The 19,600-nt window shown below is 39.4% G+C and overlaps 1 protein-coding gene and 1 pseudogene across 5 annotated transcripts in view; one reads left to right on the top strand and one right to left on the bottom strand.

The window, feature by feature from the left end:
- QRICH1 (glutamine rich 1) overlaps positions 1-19,600 on the top strand; it is a 49,635-nt gene that overhangs the window by 18,432 nt on the left and 11,603 nt on the right. For 3 of the 4 annotated variants that reach the window (XM_081302520.1, XM_081302521.1, XM_081302522.1), the window contains 4 exons: positions 6,666-7,700; positions 16,027-16,204; positions 16,794-16,948; positions 18,247-18,361. In XM_081302520.1, coding sequence (XP_081158646.1) covers positions 6,666-7,700; positions 16,027-16,204; positions 16,794-16,948; positions 18,247-18,361 — 1,483 coding nt within the window. The remainder of the gene's footprint in view (positions 1-6,665; positions 7,701-16,026; positions 16,205-16,793; positions 16,949-18,246; positions 18,362-19,600) is intronic. The other variant, XM_081302523.1, reaches the window with a different exon arrangement.
- Positions 11,858-16,000, bottom strand: LOC308653827 (small ribosomal subunit protein eS6-like; annotated as a pseudogene). The gene has a single exon. The product of its transcript is annotated as a small ribosomal subunit protein eS6-like (transcript).

The raw sequence follows: 19,600 nt of genomic DNA, 5'->3' as shown, positions 1-19,600 counted from the left end.
TCTGCGTTAAGTGAAGGAGTTTCACTTGAAACTTGTTTTTCAGAGTTTCTTGAAGCATCCAAAAGAAGTAAGTGTGCCAGAGGAAATACCTGATGATGAATGCCAAGGTTTGGTTTCCTTGGCACCCATAGAATTGCTTGTTTCTCCTCTGCCCTTCCACAGGGAAAGAACTGAGCATTCACATAAGGCTGGTTGGTCAGTCTAGCCTTGCTAGAGTTTGCTAAATGAAGAATGCTTTGGAAAAAAGGCACTTCTCAGCACTTGGTCTTTTTGTTGCTGGAAGTGAAATTTGAAGGCTTTAGTGTGTTTTTCATTCCTTGTCATTGTCATCCCAGCATTATCCCTCTTCTTTTTTATTTTTAGACATGCAGTGTCACAGATCAGTTGGAATCTGTAGTATCCTCTGTGAATATCCCCTACCCCTGGGTAAATACATGAAGTTCAAACAGTGTGAGCATCTTTTTTTTTTTATATATATTTATTTTTTGGTTGTAGTTGGACACAATATCTTTTATTTATTTATAAATAATCCCTTTATTTTATTTACTTATTTTTATGTGGAGCTGAGGATCAAACCCAGGGCCTCACATGTGCTAGGCAAGCACTCTACCACTGAGCCACAACCCCAGCCTCTCCATTCAGGTTTTTAGTTATAAGATGATCTGAAGGACCACTACAACTCCTCCAAGTTTACTAAAAAAACCATTCACTAAAGAATAGAAGGTAATTCAAAGGATTTATGAGAAAGCCAGAGAATAGACATTGAAGGCTATCCAACCAGTAACTAGATCTGGGTCACATTGCTAGCCTGCTTTGGTAGAGATTTTCAGCCCCATTTTTGGGCACAGGTCTTCACACTACAGTCTTTACTGGGACTTAGGTCATCCTGCTGCATTTTGCCACATCCTCCTACTTTCACCAGAAAATTCAGTCTTTGGTTCCTGCTGCCCATGTCCAGATTTCATGCTGTGTGTCTAATTTGGGAATCCTTGGTCACATGCCTACACTTCAGCTGTGGGAGAGGTTGGGAAAGTGATTCTCGCACTTGCCTTGAGGCGGCAGTGTTCATAATATATGGTGTATTATGCAAACATAAGGTTTGCAGCCAAAAGTAGCACTTAAATCAGCTACTTACTTACTGGCACTTTTGGATCCTGATCATCACTTAGGATTAGTGGGCCATTTATTGCTCTTTTCTGGACCTTTATATTCTGTCTTTTACCACATTTAAATCTCTTCCCAACCATGGTTTTAAGTTCATTTGATAAATAATCAAAAGTTTGATAAATGTCTAATATTTTGGTAAAGACGACCTGCAGAAGAACATTATGTGAGCAGTAAAATCCTACCAAGATTTCTAGGGGCTGGGGATGTGGCTCAAGCGGTAGCGCGCTCGCCTGGCGTGCGTGCGGCCCGGGTTCGATCCTCAGCACCACATACAAACAAAGATGTTGTGTCCGCTGAGAACTAAAAAATAAATATTAAAAATTCTCTCTCTCTCTCTCTCTCTCTCTCTCTCTCTCCTCTCTCTCCTCTTTCACTCTCTCTTTAAAAAAAAAAAAAGATTTCTAAGGTTTTGCTGAATAATTGTTAAAAGTTATAGATGGGTTTGGAGTACAGGTGCTGTGATTCAGAATTTTGTGGCACATTGAGCACGATTCTCAGTGTTCCTTCCTCAGTGGGGCTCAAAACATGATATGAGCCGAGTGCTTTATTCCATGTTTTAGTAGTCCCCTTTTTTTTAGTTGTAGACGGACACAATATCTTTATTTATTCATTTATTTTTATCTGGTGTTGAGGATCAAACTCAGTGCCTTACAGCCTTACATGTGTGAGGTAAGCCATCTACCACTGAGGCACAGCCCCCTGCTTTTTGTTTTGAAACATTGTGGATTGAACCCAGGGCCTCAATCAGGATAATAAAGCACTTATTCTAGTAATGAGCTGTATTTCAACCAAGTGGCCTTTTGTAGGAGAAGAGGGGAGTGACATTAATTCTAAAACAACATTAACATTTATTATAATCATTTTAATATGTAATTAATACAGTACTATTAATGAGTTCTTTTATTGTACACATCTTTTTTTTTTTTTTAAAGAGTGAGAGAGAGAATTTTTTAATATTTATTTTTTTTTTTTTAGTTCTCGGCAGACACAACATCTTTGTTGGTATGTGGTGCTGAGGATCGAACCCGGGCCGCACGCATCCCAGGCGAGCGCGCTACCGCTTGAGCCACATCCCCAGCCCCTATTGTACACATCTTTCAAATCTGTTATGTGTTTTTCAGTTGGAGCATATTGTAATTTGACTAGTCACATTTTGAGTGATTGTTGGATACATGTAATTAATGGATACTAGACCAGTGTAGCTTTAGGGAAATATGGAAATAGAAATGTAATTTATTATCTTTCTTTTCTGTTGGTTCTTTTTCTTCTTCTTTTTAGAAGGGGGTCTTGCTATGTTGCTTAAGCATCTGGGATTACAGTTGTGCACCACTGTGCATGGCCAGTAATTTTTTCAATTACTGTTTAGGAGATGGAATTTGGAAATCCAAAATACTGACCCATCTTATTTTCCTTTAAATAAAATATCAGTTTAATACTTAAAATAGCCAGAACAAAACAAAATGTTATTGGGGCTGGGAGTTATAGCTCAGTTATACAGTGTGTACTTACCATGCTTAAGAACCTGGGTTCACTGCACAAAAATCAACTGAAAATGGCTCAAAGACCTAGAAATTAGACCAAAAACTATGCAACTCCTAGAATAAAACTCAGGGTCAACACACCAGCTTACAGTCATAAACACTGGCTTTCTCACTAGGACTTCTAGAGCTCAGGAGCTTCTGCACAGCCAAGGTAACAAGAATGTGAGGACTGAGGACGTAACTCAGTGGTAGAGCACTTGTCTACCAAGTGCAAGGCCCTGTGTTCAATCCCTAGTACCACAAAAAGAAAAAAAGAAAAGAAAAAAGGGGAAGAGAGAACATACAGAATGGGAGAAAAAATTTTCAAGCCACTCTTTTGAATTAAACAGACACTTCTCAAAAGAAGACAGTGTATTTTTTTTTTTTAAAGAGAGAGAGAGAGAGAATTCTAATATTTATTTATTTTTAGTTATCGGCGGGCACAACATCTTTGTTTGTATGTGGTGCTGAGGATCGAACCCGGGCCGCACGCATGCCAGGCGAGCACGCTACCTCTTGAGCCACATCCCCAGCCCAAGACAGTGTATTTTTGATAAATGCCTCAGTGATGCTGATGATGTTGGTCTGGGAGCCACATACATATATATATATATTTAACCTGATTTGTTATGCATGATGGCAGAATGCAACTCATTTCATATTATACATACAGAGCACACTTTTTCAAGACACTGATTATACACAAAGTATTTTCACACCATTTGTGTCTCATACATGTACTTAGGGTAATGATGTCTAACTCATTCCATCATCATTTCTACCCCTTTGCCCCCTCCTTTATCCTCCCCCCCTTTGCCCTATCTAAAGTTCCTCCATTTCTCCCATGTTTCGTCCCCTGCCCCCAGTCTCTATGTGTGTCAGCATCCTCATATCAAAGAAAAATTCGGCCTTTAGTTTTTTTGGAATTGACTTGCTTCACTTAGCATTATATTCTCTAACTTCATCCATATACCTGCAAATGCCATGATTTTATTCTCTTTTAATGCTGAGTAATGTTCCATTGTATATATATACCAAAGTTTCCCTATCCATTCATCTACTGAAGGGCAGTATTTTGATGTTGTAAAGAGATGTGACTTTACTCCATGGAAAAAAATAAGGAATAAAATATTTTTATAGCATCTTACTACTTTATTATTAAATATTATTCTCACATTCCTCTATAGGGAAGTGGACATTCCTTCCCTGTGTATATATTTGAGGAAACTGAAACTTAAAGGTTAGGCATATTACTCATGGACTTCAAAGCCAAGTCTGTGATCTCAGTATTGAATTCTTTACACAACTTGATGGCTTATCTTTTTTTTTTTTTTAATTGAGAAACATCATTATTGTGATATAATTTACACATTGTAATTCATACAGTTTAGGGGCTAGTAGTTATATAGCTCAGTGGAATAGTGCATGCTAGCATGTGTAGGGCTCTGGGTTTGATCTCTGGCACCAAATAAATGAATAAGTAAAGTATACAGGACTTAGGGATGTAGCTCAATGGTAGAGCACTTGCCTACTATGTGCTAAGCCCTGGGTTCAATTCCTACTACTGCAAAGAAATAAAAAACAGTATATAGTTCAGTGCGGTTTTGTATATTCAGTGAGTTTTTACAACTGTCAGTTTTATAATATTTTAACCACCCTATTAAAAAAATCTATTCCCATTAGTAATACTGCATGTTTTCCCTAACCCCTACCCTTCCTCGTCCCTGTATCTACAAGGTACTAATTTACTTTCTGTTTCTATAGAAAATAGATCTTTTTTGGTCATTTCATACAAACAGAATCGTATGATGTGGTCTCCTGTAATGGACTTCATTAGCTTAATATTTTGGATTTCTTTCTACCTTTTGATTTATGAATAATGCTGCAGTGAACATTTATGTACAAGTTTTTATGGATGTTTTTATTTCTCTTGGGAAGATACCTGGTAGTGTATTTGCTAAATCATATGATTTATTTATCATGTTTGTTATGTAGTGTGTTTAACCTTTTGAGGAAGTGTCAGACACTTTACAAAGTGTGACAAAGTGGCTGTGTCAACTTTATATATCTTATATAAGCATTCTGATTTCTCCACATCATCAGCAACACTTGTAGATTTTTTTTTGGGGGGGGGGATGCAGGGGGACTATGTCTGGATATTTTGCCGAGGCTGGCCTGGAACTTAGAATTCTTCTGCCTCAGCCTCTTTAAGTAGCCAGGACTACAGGCGTGTGTGCCACTATTCCCAGCTTGTCTTTTTTTATTTTAGCTATCCTAGTGGGTATCATTGTGGTTTTGATTTTGATTTGCATTTCCTTAATAACCAGTTATGTTGGCCATTTGTATATGGAATTTTGTGTTTTTAATAATTATTTATTTATTTTTATGTGGTGCTGAGGATTGAACCCAGGGCCTTGCATGTGCTAGGCGAGCGCTCTACCACTGAGCCACAACCCCAGCCCCTTGTTTTTGTTTTTGATAGTGGAGATTTAACCTAGAGGCATTTTACCACCAAGTTACCTTTTTGTTTTTTATTATGAGACAGGGTCTCTCTAAGTTGCTTAGGACCTCACTAAGTTGCTGAGGCTGCATTGAACTTGCAATCCTCTTGTCTCAGCTTCCTGAGCTGCCTAGGATTACAGTTGTGCACCACCACACCTGGCTGTATATTTTTTTGGAAGAAACCTCTATTCACATTCTTTTCCATTTTTTTGTTCATGATATGAGGAAGAGGTTTAACTTCATTCTTTGCATGTGGATATCCAGTTATCCCAGCATCAGCCTTGTTATCTTGTGTCATGTGTATCTTTCTGTTATTAGATTGATTTACACCCTCATCTGCTTTCTTAATATCTGCCTTTTGTTTTGTTTTGTTTTCTTTTCCCTTGTTTTCTATCTTCCTAATTTCTACCTGTAGTTGGGGAAAGGTTTTTTTGTTTTTTTTTTTAATTGCATAGTATGTATAACTAGCATCTTTTCCTGCTATTTTGTATGCTGAAATAACAGTAAAAAGACACAAGCTACATTGTTACCCAAATGTGTTTCTAGCATATAGTAATCTTGTTTAGAATAAATTATCTGGATTCTTTGGAGTATTACTATTATTTTTATTTTTTTTTTATTTATTTATTTTTTTTAAACTTTACTGAGATTCTTTTTTTTTTTTTTTTTTTTTTTTTAAAGAGAGAGTGAGAGAGGAGAGAGTGAGAGAGAGAGAGAGAGAATCTTTAATATTTATTTTTTAGTTCTCGGCGGACACAACATCTCTGTTGGTATGTGGTGCTGAGGATCGAACCCGGGCCGCACGCATGCCAGGCGAGCGCGCTACCGCTTGAGCCACATCCCCAGCCCCTACTATTATTTTTAAATGACTTCTCCATTAATAAAAGTATCTTGAGTAGTCTAAAGACACATGCAACAGTGCTTGAACTTAAAACAGCAAATTTGGAAATTACTCCAGAGGAGATTGCAAGAACTTTGTCCCTGTTATATTTTCTACTTGTTCATAATAGGAAATAGGTTTGATCCTGAGTTAAGCAGTTGGGAATGGGTTGTGTTTGTTTTTTCTGGCCTCGTAGAATAGGTGACCCCACTCTTTTTGTCACTTGCTCCAGAGATAAAATATTTCTAAATCATATATTCATAAATTATATACTTGTACCACTGTATTGATATACAAAAAGCAAAGGGGTTGCATTTTCAAATAAACTTAAAAATTAGCAAAATTTCTGATTAATTTTTTTCTTATACCCAATTGACTGACTTGCTTGCTCTCTAAGGTAGGTATCTCTCACTCTGAATGCAATGTGATGCTGAAGAACATTTTGGGGGATTGTGGCATCCTTAGAAGCTTTGTCTGGGCTGCACCCCCACCCCCTTTCATATCACACAGGGCCCCTATCTGAGTTTTTTGTTTTCCCTGGGGGCTGGATTCTCAATATTGTCTGGCTCACTCACTGGTGAATCTTGTTGCTGCAGGTACAGGTGCAGGTACAGCAGTCTCCGCAGCAGGTCTCGGCTCAGCAGCTCTCCCCGCAGCTCACCGTTCACCAGCCTGCTGAGCAGCCCATCCAGGTCCAGGTGCAGATCCAGGGCCAGGCACCGCAGTCAGCAGCCCCTTCTATCCAGACCCCGTCTCTACAAAGTCCCAGCCCCTCGCAGCTGCAAGCAGCCCAGATCCAGGTGCAGCACGTGCAGGCGGCCCAGCAGATCCAGACTACAGAAATCCCGGAGGAGCACATCCCACATCAGCAAATCCAGGCTCAGCTCGTGGCTGGCCAGTCTCTTGCTGGGGGTCAGCAGATTCAAATCCAGACCGTGGGTGCCCTTTCCCCACCACCATCCCAGCAGGGCTCACCTCGGGAAGGGGAGCGGCGGGTTGGCACGGCCAGTGTCCTCCAGCCTGTGAAGAAACGCAAAGTGGACATGCCCATCACTGTGTCCTACGCCATCTCAGGGCAGCCGGTGGCCACCGTGCTGGCCATACCACAGGGCCAGCAGCAGAGTTATGTGTCTTTGAGGCCAGACTTACTGACAGTAGACAGTGCCCACCTGTACAGTGCCACTGGGACCATTACTAGCCCTACAGGAGAAACTTGGACCATCCCTGTTTATTCTGCCCAGCCCCGGGGGGACCCTCAGCAGCAGAGCATTACCCACATTGCCATTCCCCAGGAAGCCTACAACGCAGTTCATGTCAGTGGCTCACCCACAGCCCTGGCAGCTGTAAAGCTGGAGGATGACAAGGAGAAGATGGTGGGCACCACGTCTGTAGTAAAAAACTCCCATGAAGAGGTAGTGCAGACCCTTGCAAACTCTCTCTTTCCAGCACAGTTCATGAATGGCAACATCCACATTCCAGTGGCTGTGCAGGCCGTGGCAGGCACGTACCAGAATACAGCTCAGACTGTTCATATATGGGACCCCCAGCAGCAGCCGCAGCAACAAACTCCCCAAGAACAGACGCCACCACCACCACAGCAACAGCAGCAACAGCTCCAGGTTACTTGTTCAGTAAGTGAGACTTACCTTTAGGGCACCCTGCTTCCTCAGGGACCTGTGAAACACAGAACTTGCCTGCAGCGTCAAGCTTGTTTTCTGCCAAATTATTAGTTTTATAGTGGTAAGAGTATTTAACATTTTGAGGAAGGAAGAAAAGCAGCTGATTAGACTATAAAACAGATTGTAGCTTCTAACCACCTGATGGTTCAAAATGATCAGTAACTACTTTGTAATTTTAAAGATTTAAGTGTTGAATGCCTGGAACACTTCTTTTGTATTCTCTTAGGAAGAATAAGCTTAGATGTAGGGATAAATAGGATACCCCAAAGATTGTTTGCCTTCCATGTGCTGTTACTTTGCATCACAAGTGAACAACTCTAGTGAAACCCTTATAGTTTAGCACATAGCTTGTAAACTCATCATGGTGGAAAGGCTATGAACCTTCTCTGATTATTGTCTGTAATCAGTGTAGGTAAGTTAGAAGATAAAAAAAAAAATACCTCCTAGGGGCTGGGGATGTGGCTCAAGCGGTAGCGCGCCCGCCTGGAATGCGTGCGGCCTGGGTTCGATCCTCCAGCACCACATACAAACAAAGATGTTGTGTCCGCCAATAACTAATAATAAATAAATATTTCTAAAAAAATACCTACTAATAAGCCTGTTAAAAGTTAACACCTTTGGGAGCCTTGAGTAAGTTACCTCACAAGCATATTTTTATCTTGCCTGAAAATAGTCAAGATAAGCCTTGGTTAATTGGATTTTCTGACATGGCAGCTATGTTGAAAACTTTTTTTTCACTCCCTCCTCCAATTCTGGTATTTGAACCTGGAGTGCTTTACCACTGAGCTACATCCCCAGACTTTTTATTTCTATATTTCATTTATTTATTTAATTAATTTATTTATTTTTGTAGTACTGAGGCTTAAACCCTTGAACCCAGGGGCTCTCTACCACTGAGCTACATCCTCAGTCCTTTTTATTTTTATTTTTTTAAAGACAGGATCTTGCTAAGTTGCCTGGGATGGCCTCAAACTTGGAATCCTCTTGCCTCAGCTTCCTGAGTTGCTGGGATTATAGGTGTACATGCCCATGTCCAATTACTTCAAAATTTTTGGATTGCAGAAAAGTTCTCAAAAACTGTTGAAATTTCAACTTTAAAATTGTGTAGCTCTTATTGTTTCTAATTATTAATCTCAGGAATAGCTCAGAGGTGTGAATAGATTAATCTGTTTAGGCTATTAGTAAGCTTTCTAGACCCTTTTCTAGTAGACTTTTAGAATAGCATACAGAACCTCTGGTCTTATGGGACTGCTGAAAGTAGCGTGTCTCAATGGGCATAGGCTTCTGGGAATGCATGTGAAGGAGCTGGCAAAATCAAGTTAGATGAAGGACTACACTCAGAAACTCAGACCATAAATTACTAATCAAACTAAGCAACTAATTAAGTAAAGGCTGACCAGTTTAGTTTGTTTCATGGAGAAAACATTGTATCATCTTGGATGACTTAATAAATACCTGGCTGTCAGGCCTAGAAGTAGAAAGAGATGGTCTTTTTAAAAAAAAAAAGTTTTTAAGTGTAGATGGACATAAAACCTTTATTTTTACTTATTTATTTATTTTTGAGTAGTGCTGGGGATTGAACCCAGTACCTCACATGTGCTAGGTGAGTGCTCTACCACTGAGCCACAACCCCAACTTGAGATGGTCCTTGTTTAACTGAGTCTAGTTGTGAGAGTAAGAAGTTGCAATTTGCAAGCCTGGAGCACTGCTGCATACTTTTAATCCCAGCTACTCAGAGACTGAGGAAGAAGGATCACAAGATCAGGGTCAGACAGGCAATTTACTGAGTTCTTGTCTCAATATTTTTGGGAAAAAGGGCTGGTGATGTAGTTTAGTGGGAAAGTGCTTGAGTGTGCTTGCCTAGTAGAATAAGGCCCTGGGTTTGATCCCCAGTACCACACACACACACACAAAAAAAGGAATTCATGATTTCTTTTCTTTTGAATTATTTATAAGGCAGTGTAATTAAGAATGACAGCATGATACATAAACAAATTGGGAATTCAGAAATTCTAGGTTAAAAGTTAACAGAGCTACTCAGGAGGGGCTGAAACAGAAGGATCACAAGTTCAGACTGAGGAATTTAGGGAGACCATGTCTGAAGATAAAAAGGCTAAAGGTGTAGCTTTCAATCACCCATTCAATCCCTAATACTGCCAAAAAAAAAAAAAAAAAAGTAAACAGTGGTGTCTTTGGAAAATAATTTACAGCATCTAAGCTGTAAGAAGAATGGAACATCATAAATACAGAGATGAACCAAAAGGACATTGCCAAAGGCAACATAAAAGGGGAACCATGAGAGAGGAGTTAGGATAGAGGTGATGTCTTTTCAAAGTGAAGAGTTGGATTAGATCTGATCTATGGTACGAAATCTGAAATTTCTGGATAATGTGCCAAGAGCAATCAAGCAGAGGTATATAGAATCAGAAGATTTGTAATGCAGCTCTGCTCAACTTTTGTTCATAAAGCTTTCTTTAACCTAATGGTTCAATTGCAGGTGAGGCTTTCTTTGGAGCTTATTGTTCTCTGTAATTTATCTGTATAGGCCTTCTAGTATGAGAAGCTCTTTTCTGGAGTTTAGTGTTCTTCAGAGTCTCTCTTTTAGCAATCTTACAGGAATTTATGTCAGGTTTTATTATCAGAAAAACTGAGAATACCCATCACAAGGGAAAGGTGAGTGTGTTTGTATAGATCACAAATAAGCCTCTCCTTTTCTTATCAGGCTTTGGGCTGTGTGTTGGGGAATAAAGTTAACAACACAGGCTCCTTTACCTTAGGATCATTTAGAACACAAGGAGAAAATAGATATGTTATATGAGTTGAATCCTAAGGAGAGCTGGTAACAGTGTTGTGCTCTCTGCTGCCTTGGATTGAGGAGGGCAATAACCTTTTATGAAAGCTTTCATATTTTCTGTTCTTAAAACCAGATTTATGGTAAAACTTTCTTTTGATCTGATATCCACCTCCATCTGTTGCTCCATTTCTCTGCTTTATTCTTTTTTTCTCAGGAGTTCTTAAAAGTATTATCTGCACAAGAGGGCTCTACTTGTTTCCCATCATTTTTTTTTCCCCCGAAATGGAGAATCACTGATGCCTAGACTGGCATAGAACTCCTGGATATAAGTGATCTTTCTGCCTCAGCTTCTCCATTAATTAAGCCGCTGTGCTCAGCTTCAGTTTTCTTATTGACTCCTGTCTGAATCTGTTCTTGTCTGGGTGAGCAGTGACATCTTGTGGCTAGAAAATGGGCCCATTTGTCGTCATGCCCCTTCCCACCCCATCCCATCTTTGATACTGGGTATTGAACCCAGGGGCACTTTACCAGCCTCAGCCCTTTTTATTTGTTTTTACTTTTGAGACAGGGCCTTCCTAAGGTTCTAAGTCTGGTCTTAAACTTGTAATCCTCCTGCCTCATCCTCCTAAACTGCTGGGATTACAGGTACTCACATGTCTTGGAGCAAAGCTTTTCTTTAGTGACTTCTAGAATAGCCACTGGAGTCAAGAAAAACGCATACTAGGGTTTTTGTTCAAATCACTACAGAGTCAGTCAATTCTTTGCCCCAGGCTGTGGTTTAATGCATTTCTGTACTCTTGAGCCTAAGACAAAACTTTGCATACATGTTTGTTGAATTGATCAAATATATAAAACTGGGGTATTTTGGGGCTGGGGTTGTGGCTCAGTGGTAGAGCGCTCTACCATTGATCTACAGCCCCAACCCCAAAATCTGTTTTATTAAGCATCAGATGTATACCTTGATTAGAAACCCATGTAGACATTAATAGTATGGACCTAACGTTATGTAAAGGTTATTATTTCTACCTTTTTTTTTTTTTTTTTTTTTAATTGAGGTCAAGTCTTGTTATACTATCCAAGCTAAACTCCTGGCTCAAATGGTCCTCCTGCCTCAGCCTCCTGAATAACTGGATTTACAGGCATATACCACTACACTTACCTGCCTATTTATATTTAGATTTTAGACACTTTTCTGTCTGTGTATTTAGACACTTGCCTTTCCGGTCTGTTTATGTAAAACCATCACAGTTCTTGGTGGGGGGGAGGATAATGAATTTTTTTTTTCCATTTTAGAAATGCTAGAAAATAGAAAGTATTTTGTCATTTTTCATATATTCCTCATTCTTTTTTTTTTTTTTTTAAGAGAGGGGGAGAGAGAGAGAATTTTAATATTTATTTATTTTCTTTTTTTAGTTTTCGGCGGACACAACATCTTTGTTTGTTTGTATGTGGTGCTGAGGATCGAACCCGGGCTGCACGCATGCCAGGCGAGCGCGCTACCGCTTGAGCCACATCCCCAGCCCTATTCCTCATTCTTTTATGGTTCGAGTATAAAGGATAATCAGGCTTATTTACATGGTTGTTTGTATACTCATTCTATACTTCTGGGTCTTGTTTCTTTTTTCTTAATTATGTAAGTAAAATAAATTTATTTATAGCCTTTTTTCTATAATTTTATTCATAAATTTTTTATGAATTTATTCCTTGAAGACCAGCAGACATTTTTTAAAAATATATATGATTTTATTTTATTTATTTTTATGTGGTGCTGAAGATTGAACCCAGGGCCTTGCACGTGTGAGGCAAGTATTCTACTGCTGAGCCATAACCCCAGCCCCATGTAGTCTTAGTTAACATGTTTAATGTCTGCTTTGTAGTCCATTTATATGGATATAGTATAATTTGCCTAATTGGTCCCTTTTGTTGGACCCTCTCGTTAATTTTTTTTAAATTTTTTTTAGTTGTTGATGGACCTTTAATTTTATTTATTTGTATATGGTGCTAAGATTCGAACCCAGTGCCTCACATATGCTAGGCACTTGATCTAACACTGAGCCATAACGCCAGCCCGCTCACATGAATTTATAATTTAGATTTTTCTTTAATGCAAACAGCTTTTTAGTATCAGATGTACACCTTGATTAGAAGGCAATTCATCATTTTTTCTTTTCTTTTTCTGGATACTGGGGATTGAACCCAGGGCACTTTACCACTGAGCCACATCCCCATCCGTTTTTATGTTTTAGTTATTTATTTTTGAAGGTCTGATCTTATTTGCTACTCTTAAAAACTCTTATTTTTGACTAGTCTCAGAAGTAGAAGCTTGCAGAGAGGACAGTCCACATCTCTTGGCAGTCTGTTCCTGGCGCTTTTCTTCGGCCTCTTTCGTTCTCTTGGCCAAAATTTTGGCATATTCTACAGCCTGTTCCTTATTTTTCTTAGTACACTGTTTCTTCAGAGCAATACATGGGCGCTTGTGTTGCAGGACACATGGAATAAGGAGACACTGAATCTTCTTTGGTGCTTCGGTCCTGGGTTTTTTTACCTTCTTTGTTTAAAGGTTTTCTGACAACACATTGGCAGTCATCATTTTCCTTAGAGAGATTGAAAAGTTTGCAGATTCTACTAGCTCTTTTGTGTCCCAGCCTATGAGGTACAGTAGTATCTGTAAGTCTAGGAATATCCTTCTCTCATTTTTTTTTTACAATAACCAAGTTGAGAATGCTCAGATTGGCATTCACAGTGCAACCTCAAACAGATTTGTGCTTCCTCTCTCCAGTTCACCTTGGTCTATAACAGGAATGCCTCTTATTCAGTAGCAGGCAAACACAGCCATGGGTCACAACACTGTGTTTCATGAGGAAACCTTGTTTGTGGTACCTGCCAATGATTAGGACCACATAACCCTTCTATTCTTCACCCAGAGCATCAGCAGCAACTTCTGTGGCAGTACACTTCTCATGATAAGTACAAAGTTTGCATTCATCATCCACTTCAGTGAGTTTCTGGCAGCCAGTAGCCGGAAGGAGATATTCAGCTTCATCTTGGGCAGCTTTATTTTTTATTTTGAGATAAGGTCTCACTAAGTTGTTGAAGCTGGCTTTGAACTTGTGATCCTCCTGCCTCAAGCCTCCCAAGTCTCTAGGATTACAGGTGTGTGCCACCATGCCCAGCCATCTTATGCCTCTTTTTTTTTTGTTGTTAAATTGTTGATACATCTTTATTTTATGTATTTGTTTATATGTGGTGCTGAGGATCGAACCCAGTGCCTCACACATGCCAGGCAAGTGCACTACCGCTGAGCCACAGCCCCAACCCCCTTATGCATCTTGATACATAAAATACTGGTGATTTCCTTAGGATAGAGTTCCAGGTCAAAACATGGACGTTTTCTTGAGGCTTGATACATAACACCAAAAACTGTATTGCTCTATTTCCCCATTTAAAAGTATCTTATCAAAGCTAATAGAATTTTATTTGTTGGTAAGCAAATTTGTGTCATGTAGAAACTATTTTTGCCTTCAGTTGGAATGATTTTTTCATATTCCTCAGCCCTTTGAGTAAGGGAGGTGTTGATTGTGGCATAAAATTTCTGAACTCAAGGGGATTTGATCAAAAAACAGAGGTATAGTATATATGAGACCCAAGAACTTACACTTGTGCCCGACGCAGTGGTGTACACCTGTAATCCCAGTTGCTCAGGAGGCTGGGGCAGGAGGATCAAGAGTTCAAAGCCAGTTTCAGCAATGGTGAGGCACTAAGCAACTCAGTGAGACCCTGTCTCTAAATAAAATACAAAATAGGGCTGGGGATGTGGCTCAGTGGTTGAGTCCCCTGAGTTCAATCCCTAGTACCCTCCCTCCAAAAAACCAAAAACAGAAACCTGCACTTGGCATCTTTGTGTTCATCTAACCTTTTGGGGATTGTGACTGAGAATGATACTCCGTCTCTTTTCCATGTGGCTTGGCTGTCAGACCATTGATGATGGGGCCATTCTTCCTTTGAAAGGAAGAAGGTGTAATGTTGTCTCCTGTTTTTATAAAATGGATTATGTCCTTATGAGTGTGAGAATCTTAATTTCAGAAGAAGCATGGAAAAATTAGAACCTTATAGCTAGAAAAACCGTAACAGTTGTCCTGTCTTATATCTTACAATGGCAGAGGAGACAACACCACTAATTTATTGTGTTTCTTGATAGTGGTCCTTGCTTAGTGGTGTACACCTATTATCACAGCAACTAAGGAGGCTGAGGCAGGAGTGTTGAAAGTTTGAGGCCAGCCTTAGCAACTAGGCAAGATCCTGTTTGTTCCAAAAGAGGAACAAACAATGCCAGAGGTCCAGTGTGGTAGTGCATGCCTTTAATCCCATCTGAGGTAGGAGGGTCATAAGTTTGAGGTTGGCCTGAGCAATTTAGTAAGACTGTGTCTCAAAATGAAAAAATAAAAGGAGGATATTGGGGATATAGTTCAGTAGTAGAGCCCTTGCATAGCAAGTGCAAGGTTTTGGGTTCAAGCCCCAGCATCACCAAAAAAAAGGAAAAAAAAATGTTAACATCATGCCTTCACCTTAGAACAACTATAAAGTTCAATCTGTTGGAATAAGACACAGTTGTAGATACTCTCAAAATGTAGTCCTGAGGATTTTAAGGTGCAACTAAGTTTAAGCCTCAGTACTTGGCACATTTGCTACTGCAAGTAAGATCTGCAGAGTAACAACCTTGATTCTAATTGGAAATTTGTTAGAAAGGCACAATCTTGAGTCATATCCCAGATTTTTTCAATCAGAATGTGCTCCCTCCATTCCCTTGTCCATCCTGGTACTGAATCCAGGGGCATTCTGTATCCCAACCCTTCAAAAAAAAATTTTTTTTTTTTTTTTTAATTTTGAGACAGGTCTTATTAAATTTCCCGGACTGGCCTTGAACTAGGAATTCTCCTGCCTCAGTCTCTGGATAGGGAATTAACTTTTTATTTGTAGTTTTAGAAGTATTGATACCTAGGTTCCAGAGACATATTCTAGGGTTAGCCAGGGTATTGTTGTTTTTAAATAAAGTACTCAAAGTGCAGCCAAGGCTGAGAAGCCTATTTCAGTTGCCTTTGCTGTCCCAAGAATAAGTACCCAAAGCTACTTCAAGGTAGAACAATAAGAATAGAGGGGTTTTTGTTGTTGTTGTTGTTGTTTATTTGTTTGGTTCTTTTGGTATGAGGAATTGAACCCAGGAATGCTTTATCATTGAGTTACATCCTCAGTCCTTTAATTTTATATCTTGAGACAGGGTCTTGCTAAATTACTGAGGCTGGCCTCAAACTTTCAATCTTCCTATCTTAGTTTCTTGTCTCTGGGATTATAGGCATGTGCCACTGTGCCTGGCAAAGAGATTTTCTTTTTTTTTTTAGTTAAATGAATTTAATATTTTCTTGGAAATTTGCTAAAGGACCTAATGTACAATAGTATTAACACATTCTGATGGTTTTCCTCTCATAGGCTCAAACTGTCCAGGTTGCTGAAGTTGAACCACAGTCACAGCCACAGCCTTCCCCAGAACTTCTGCTTCCAAATTCTTTGAAACCAGAAGAAGGGCTTGAAGTATGGAAAAACTGGGCCCAGACCAAGAATGCTGAACTAGAAAAGGATGCTCAGAATAGATTGGCACCCATTGGGAGTGAGTGTTTGGGGAAGATGGGAGATGTCTATAATCTAAATAACAGGACTATAGTAACTGGTGTCCTCTGGCTCTGTAGAGAGCATCCTCTTAAATAGTATGCTGCATCGTGACTATCAGCAAGCAAGCCTGACCCTGTACAGATGATCATGATTTGTGGGGTTTGCCTAAAACCAAGCATTTTTATATACATGGCTTTCTAGAGTCAATGTAGCAGACCAGAGCAAAGTGACTTTTAGGAAAAAACATGAGCCCAGTGAGTGTTTTCAATGCCCTTCTTTGCCATTAGATTTATATACTTTCCCATGTTACAGAGTGGATTCTGTTTTTTTTTTTCCCTGCTTTTACTTCTTGATCCTAGTAATAATTTGGGGGATATATGTGAGATGAGGCAGGTTATAAGAAAGAAACCCTTGGTGTAATATTATATATGATTACTGCCTTAGTAGGCCGGTTTTGATCATAAATAGAAATGAACATTCCTGTACCAGCAACCTGATTCTCTGAGCCCTCCTTTCAGGAAAATGAGTACCCAATAAAGAGACACCTATACCCAGACTCCCACTCACCTTTGAGACTTGTGTTATAGGGCGCCAATTGCTGCGATTCCAGGAAGATCTCATCTCCTCTGCTGTGGCTGAGTTGAATTATGGCCTCTGTCTAATGACACGGGAAGCTCGAAATGGAGATGGTGAACCCTATGATCCGGATGTGCTCTACTATATTTTCTTGTGTATTCAAAAGGTAGGAAGCACCTCTACATAGAAGTATTTTTAAGCTCTGTTCCCATTTCGTGTTTGCTGATTAGTCAAGTTTAGTAAAATGACTAGAAGTGAAAATAAATTCTTTTTTAGCTATATAATGAGTTTTAAAATAAAACTGTTTTAATTGCAAAGACCTAAATATTAGTGATCTAGAGCATTTGGCTAGCATGCACCAGGCCCTGATTTTCCTCCCCAGCATAGCATCACAAAAGAAACTAAAGAAGAAAAAGGAAAAAAAGACCTAAATGTTCACTTTAGACCATAAAATAAGCAAACATCTAAAATCCTACCATCTAGCAAAACTTCTATTAAATTATTTGGTTATTACCTTAGTAGCTTTTTTTTTTAATCACAAAGCATTTCACACTTTTCTGTTAAAATGAACATTGTTTTTATTAAAAAGTAACTTATTTAGAACAAAGTCTGGTGCTAACATAGCTTTTCACATTAATACTATGTTAACACAAAACAATTATTTGAAGAAGTCTGATTAGAATTGTATGTGAATATATTTAGATTTTTAGGACATATAATGGGAAGCATAAAATAGGAGCTCAGATTGGCAGTTTGGGAAGCATTTTTTAGTATTTGAAGTCTTTTGGAGAATTCATAATGTGATTGAGTAGGACTTACTTGTTTGGGAATTTGGTGCCTGGTCCTGAGAAAAGCCTGCCTCCCACTTTGTTCCTGTTTCTTTCTGGCCCTAACCCAGATACCATGTGAATAACATTACATGATCTCTTCACTTATGCTATACCCAGCCCTAAAAGAAAGGTATAGTCGGGTTGGGGATGTGGCTCGAGTGGTAGCGTGCTCACCTAGCATGTGTGAGGTCCTGGGTTCGATTCTCAGCACCACGTAAAAATAAAACAAAGATATTGTGTCCACCTACAACTAAAAAAAATAATTACATTAAAAAGAAAAAGAAAGGTATAGTCATCTCCATTTATAGACAAGAAAACTGAGCCCCAAGTTAAAAGCTATATATCTATTATTTAAATAATATACTAGTAAGGGGCTGTCCTCAGAGCTTATTCATCATTTTGTTACTACAGACGATGCCTTGCTTAGGTAAAATAACATTCAGAAAATCATCATTGATCTAACTCTATAATGTTGTGGGAATCAGTTCACATGATTTGGATTACACTGTTAGATAGACTGGACAGTTTTGATGTGGTAGAGAGAGGTAGTGGTGCTAGTGGAAAAATGTTTATTTCTCCCAAAAGTTTATTCAAGAAACAACCAATAACTTTCATTGATTGTTTTACTTTTTAGTATCTTTTTGAAAATGGAAGGGTAGATGACATTTTCTCCGATCTTTATTATGTTCGATTCACCGAGTGGCTCCACGAAGTTCTGAAGGATGTTCAGCCTCGGGTCACTCCACTTGGTAAGTCTTCGGAGCCTTTTCCCATTTGAATTTTAAAACATAGGCTGTTTTGCACCAAATGTGGTGGCACACTCATATAATCCCATCAACTCTGGAGGCTGAGGCAGAAAGATTTTAAGTTTTGAGACTAGCCTCAGTAATTTAGTGAGGCCCTAGCAACTTAGTGAGACCCTGTCTCAAATAAGAAATAAAAAGGGCTGAGGATGTGGCTTAGTGGTTAAGTGTTCAATCACCAGTACCTGGAAGGAAAAAAAAAAAAAAGGCAGTTTCTGTGGCTGGCTATGATTATAGTAAGGGGCCATGGGACTTATAAATCCCAGGCAACAGTATTGGCCTTGGTGCTGCTTTGCCTGATATCAGAAGGGGCATTGCTCTTCAGAGAATTCTGTTAGTCCCAGTGTGGCAAGGACCCAGAGACATGCGAAACTAGTGGAGTGGTTTCTATGTTTTTAATTTTTATTTTTCTATTAAAATTTATTGATCAGGTGTGATGGTACATGCCTAAAATTCCAGCTACTCAGGAAGCTAGTGCAGGAAGATGGCAAGTTTGAGTTCAGTATGGCAACTTAGTGAAACCTGTCTCAAAATAAAAATGTCTGAGGATCTAGTTCAGTGGTAAAATGCTCCTGAGCTTATTCTCCAGAATGGGGGTGGGAGGTGTTATTATTAAAGTCAGAATCATAGCTGGGTGCAGTAGCTCATGCCTATAGTCTCAGCTACTGGAGAGGATTACTTGAGCCCAGGAGTTCAGGTCAGCCTGGACAACATAGTGATATCCTATCTCAAGACATAGCTGGGTATGGTGGCATATTCCTGTAATCCTAGAAACTCAGGAGTCTGACAGGAGGACTGCATGTTTGAGGCCAACCTGAGCAACTTAGACCCTGTCTCAGAATAAAAAGGGCTGGGTTGGGGATGTAGCTCAGAGGTAAAGTGCCCCTGGGTTCAATCCCTAGTACCACACACACACACACACACACACACACACACACACACAAAAGGACACAAGCGAGAAAGAGAATTGAAAGGGGCTGGGAATAGTGCTGGGAATAGCGCTCAATGGCAGAACACTTACCTATCATGCGAAGGCCCTGGTTTTGATCCCAGCACAACTGCACCCCCTACTCAAAAATTTTAAGAACCATTTCAGCTGTAGAACATAATCTTATAAATAAATATTTATTTATTTGTTTTTGAGAAAAAGTTCTATTACTTTGCCAGCAAAGATTGAACAGGGGA

This window comes from Spermophilus citellus (genome assembly GCF_964194105.1).
Source record: "Spermophilus citellus genome assembly, chromosome: 7".
Lineage (NCBI taxonomy): Eukaryota > Metazoa > Chordata > Mammalia > Rodentia > Sciuridae > Spermophilus > Spermophilus citellus.
The sequence above is the reverse complement of the archived record's forward strand: the minus strand, read 5'-3'. Positions and strand labels throughout refer to the sequence as shown.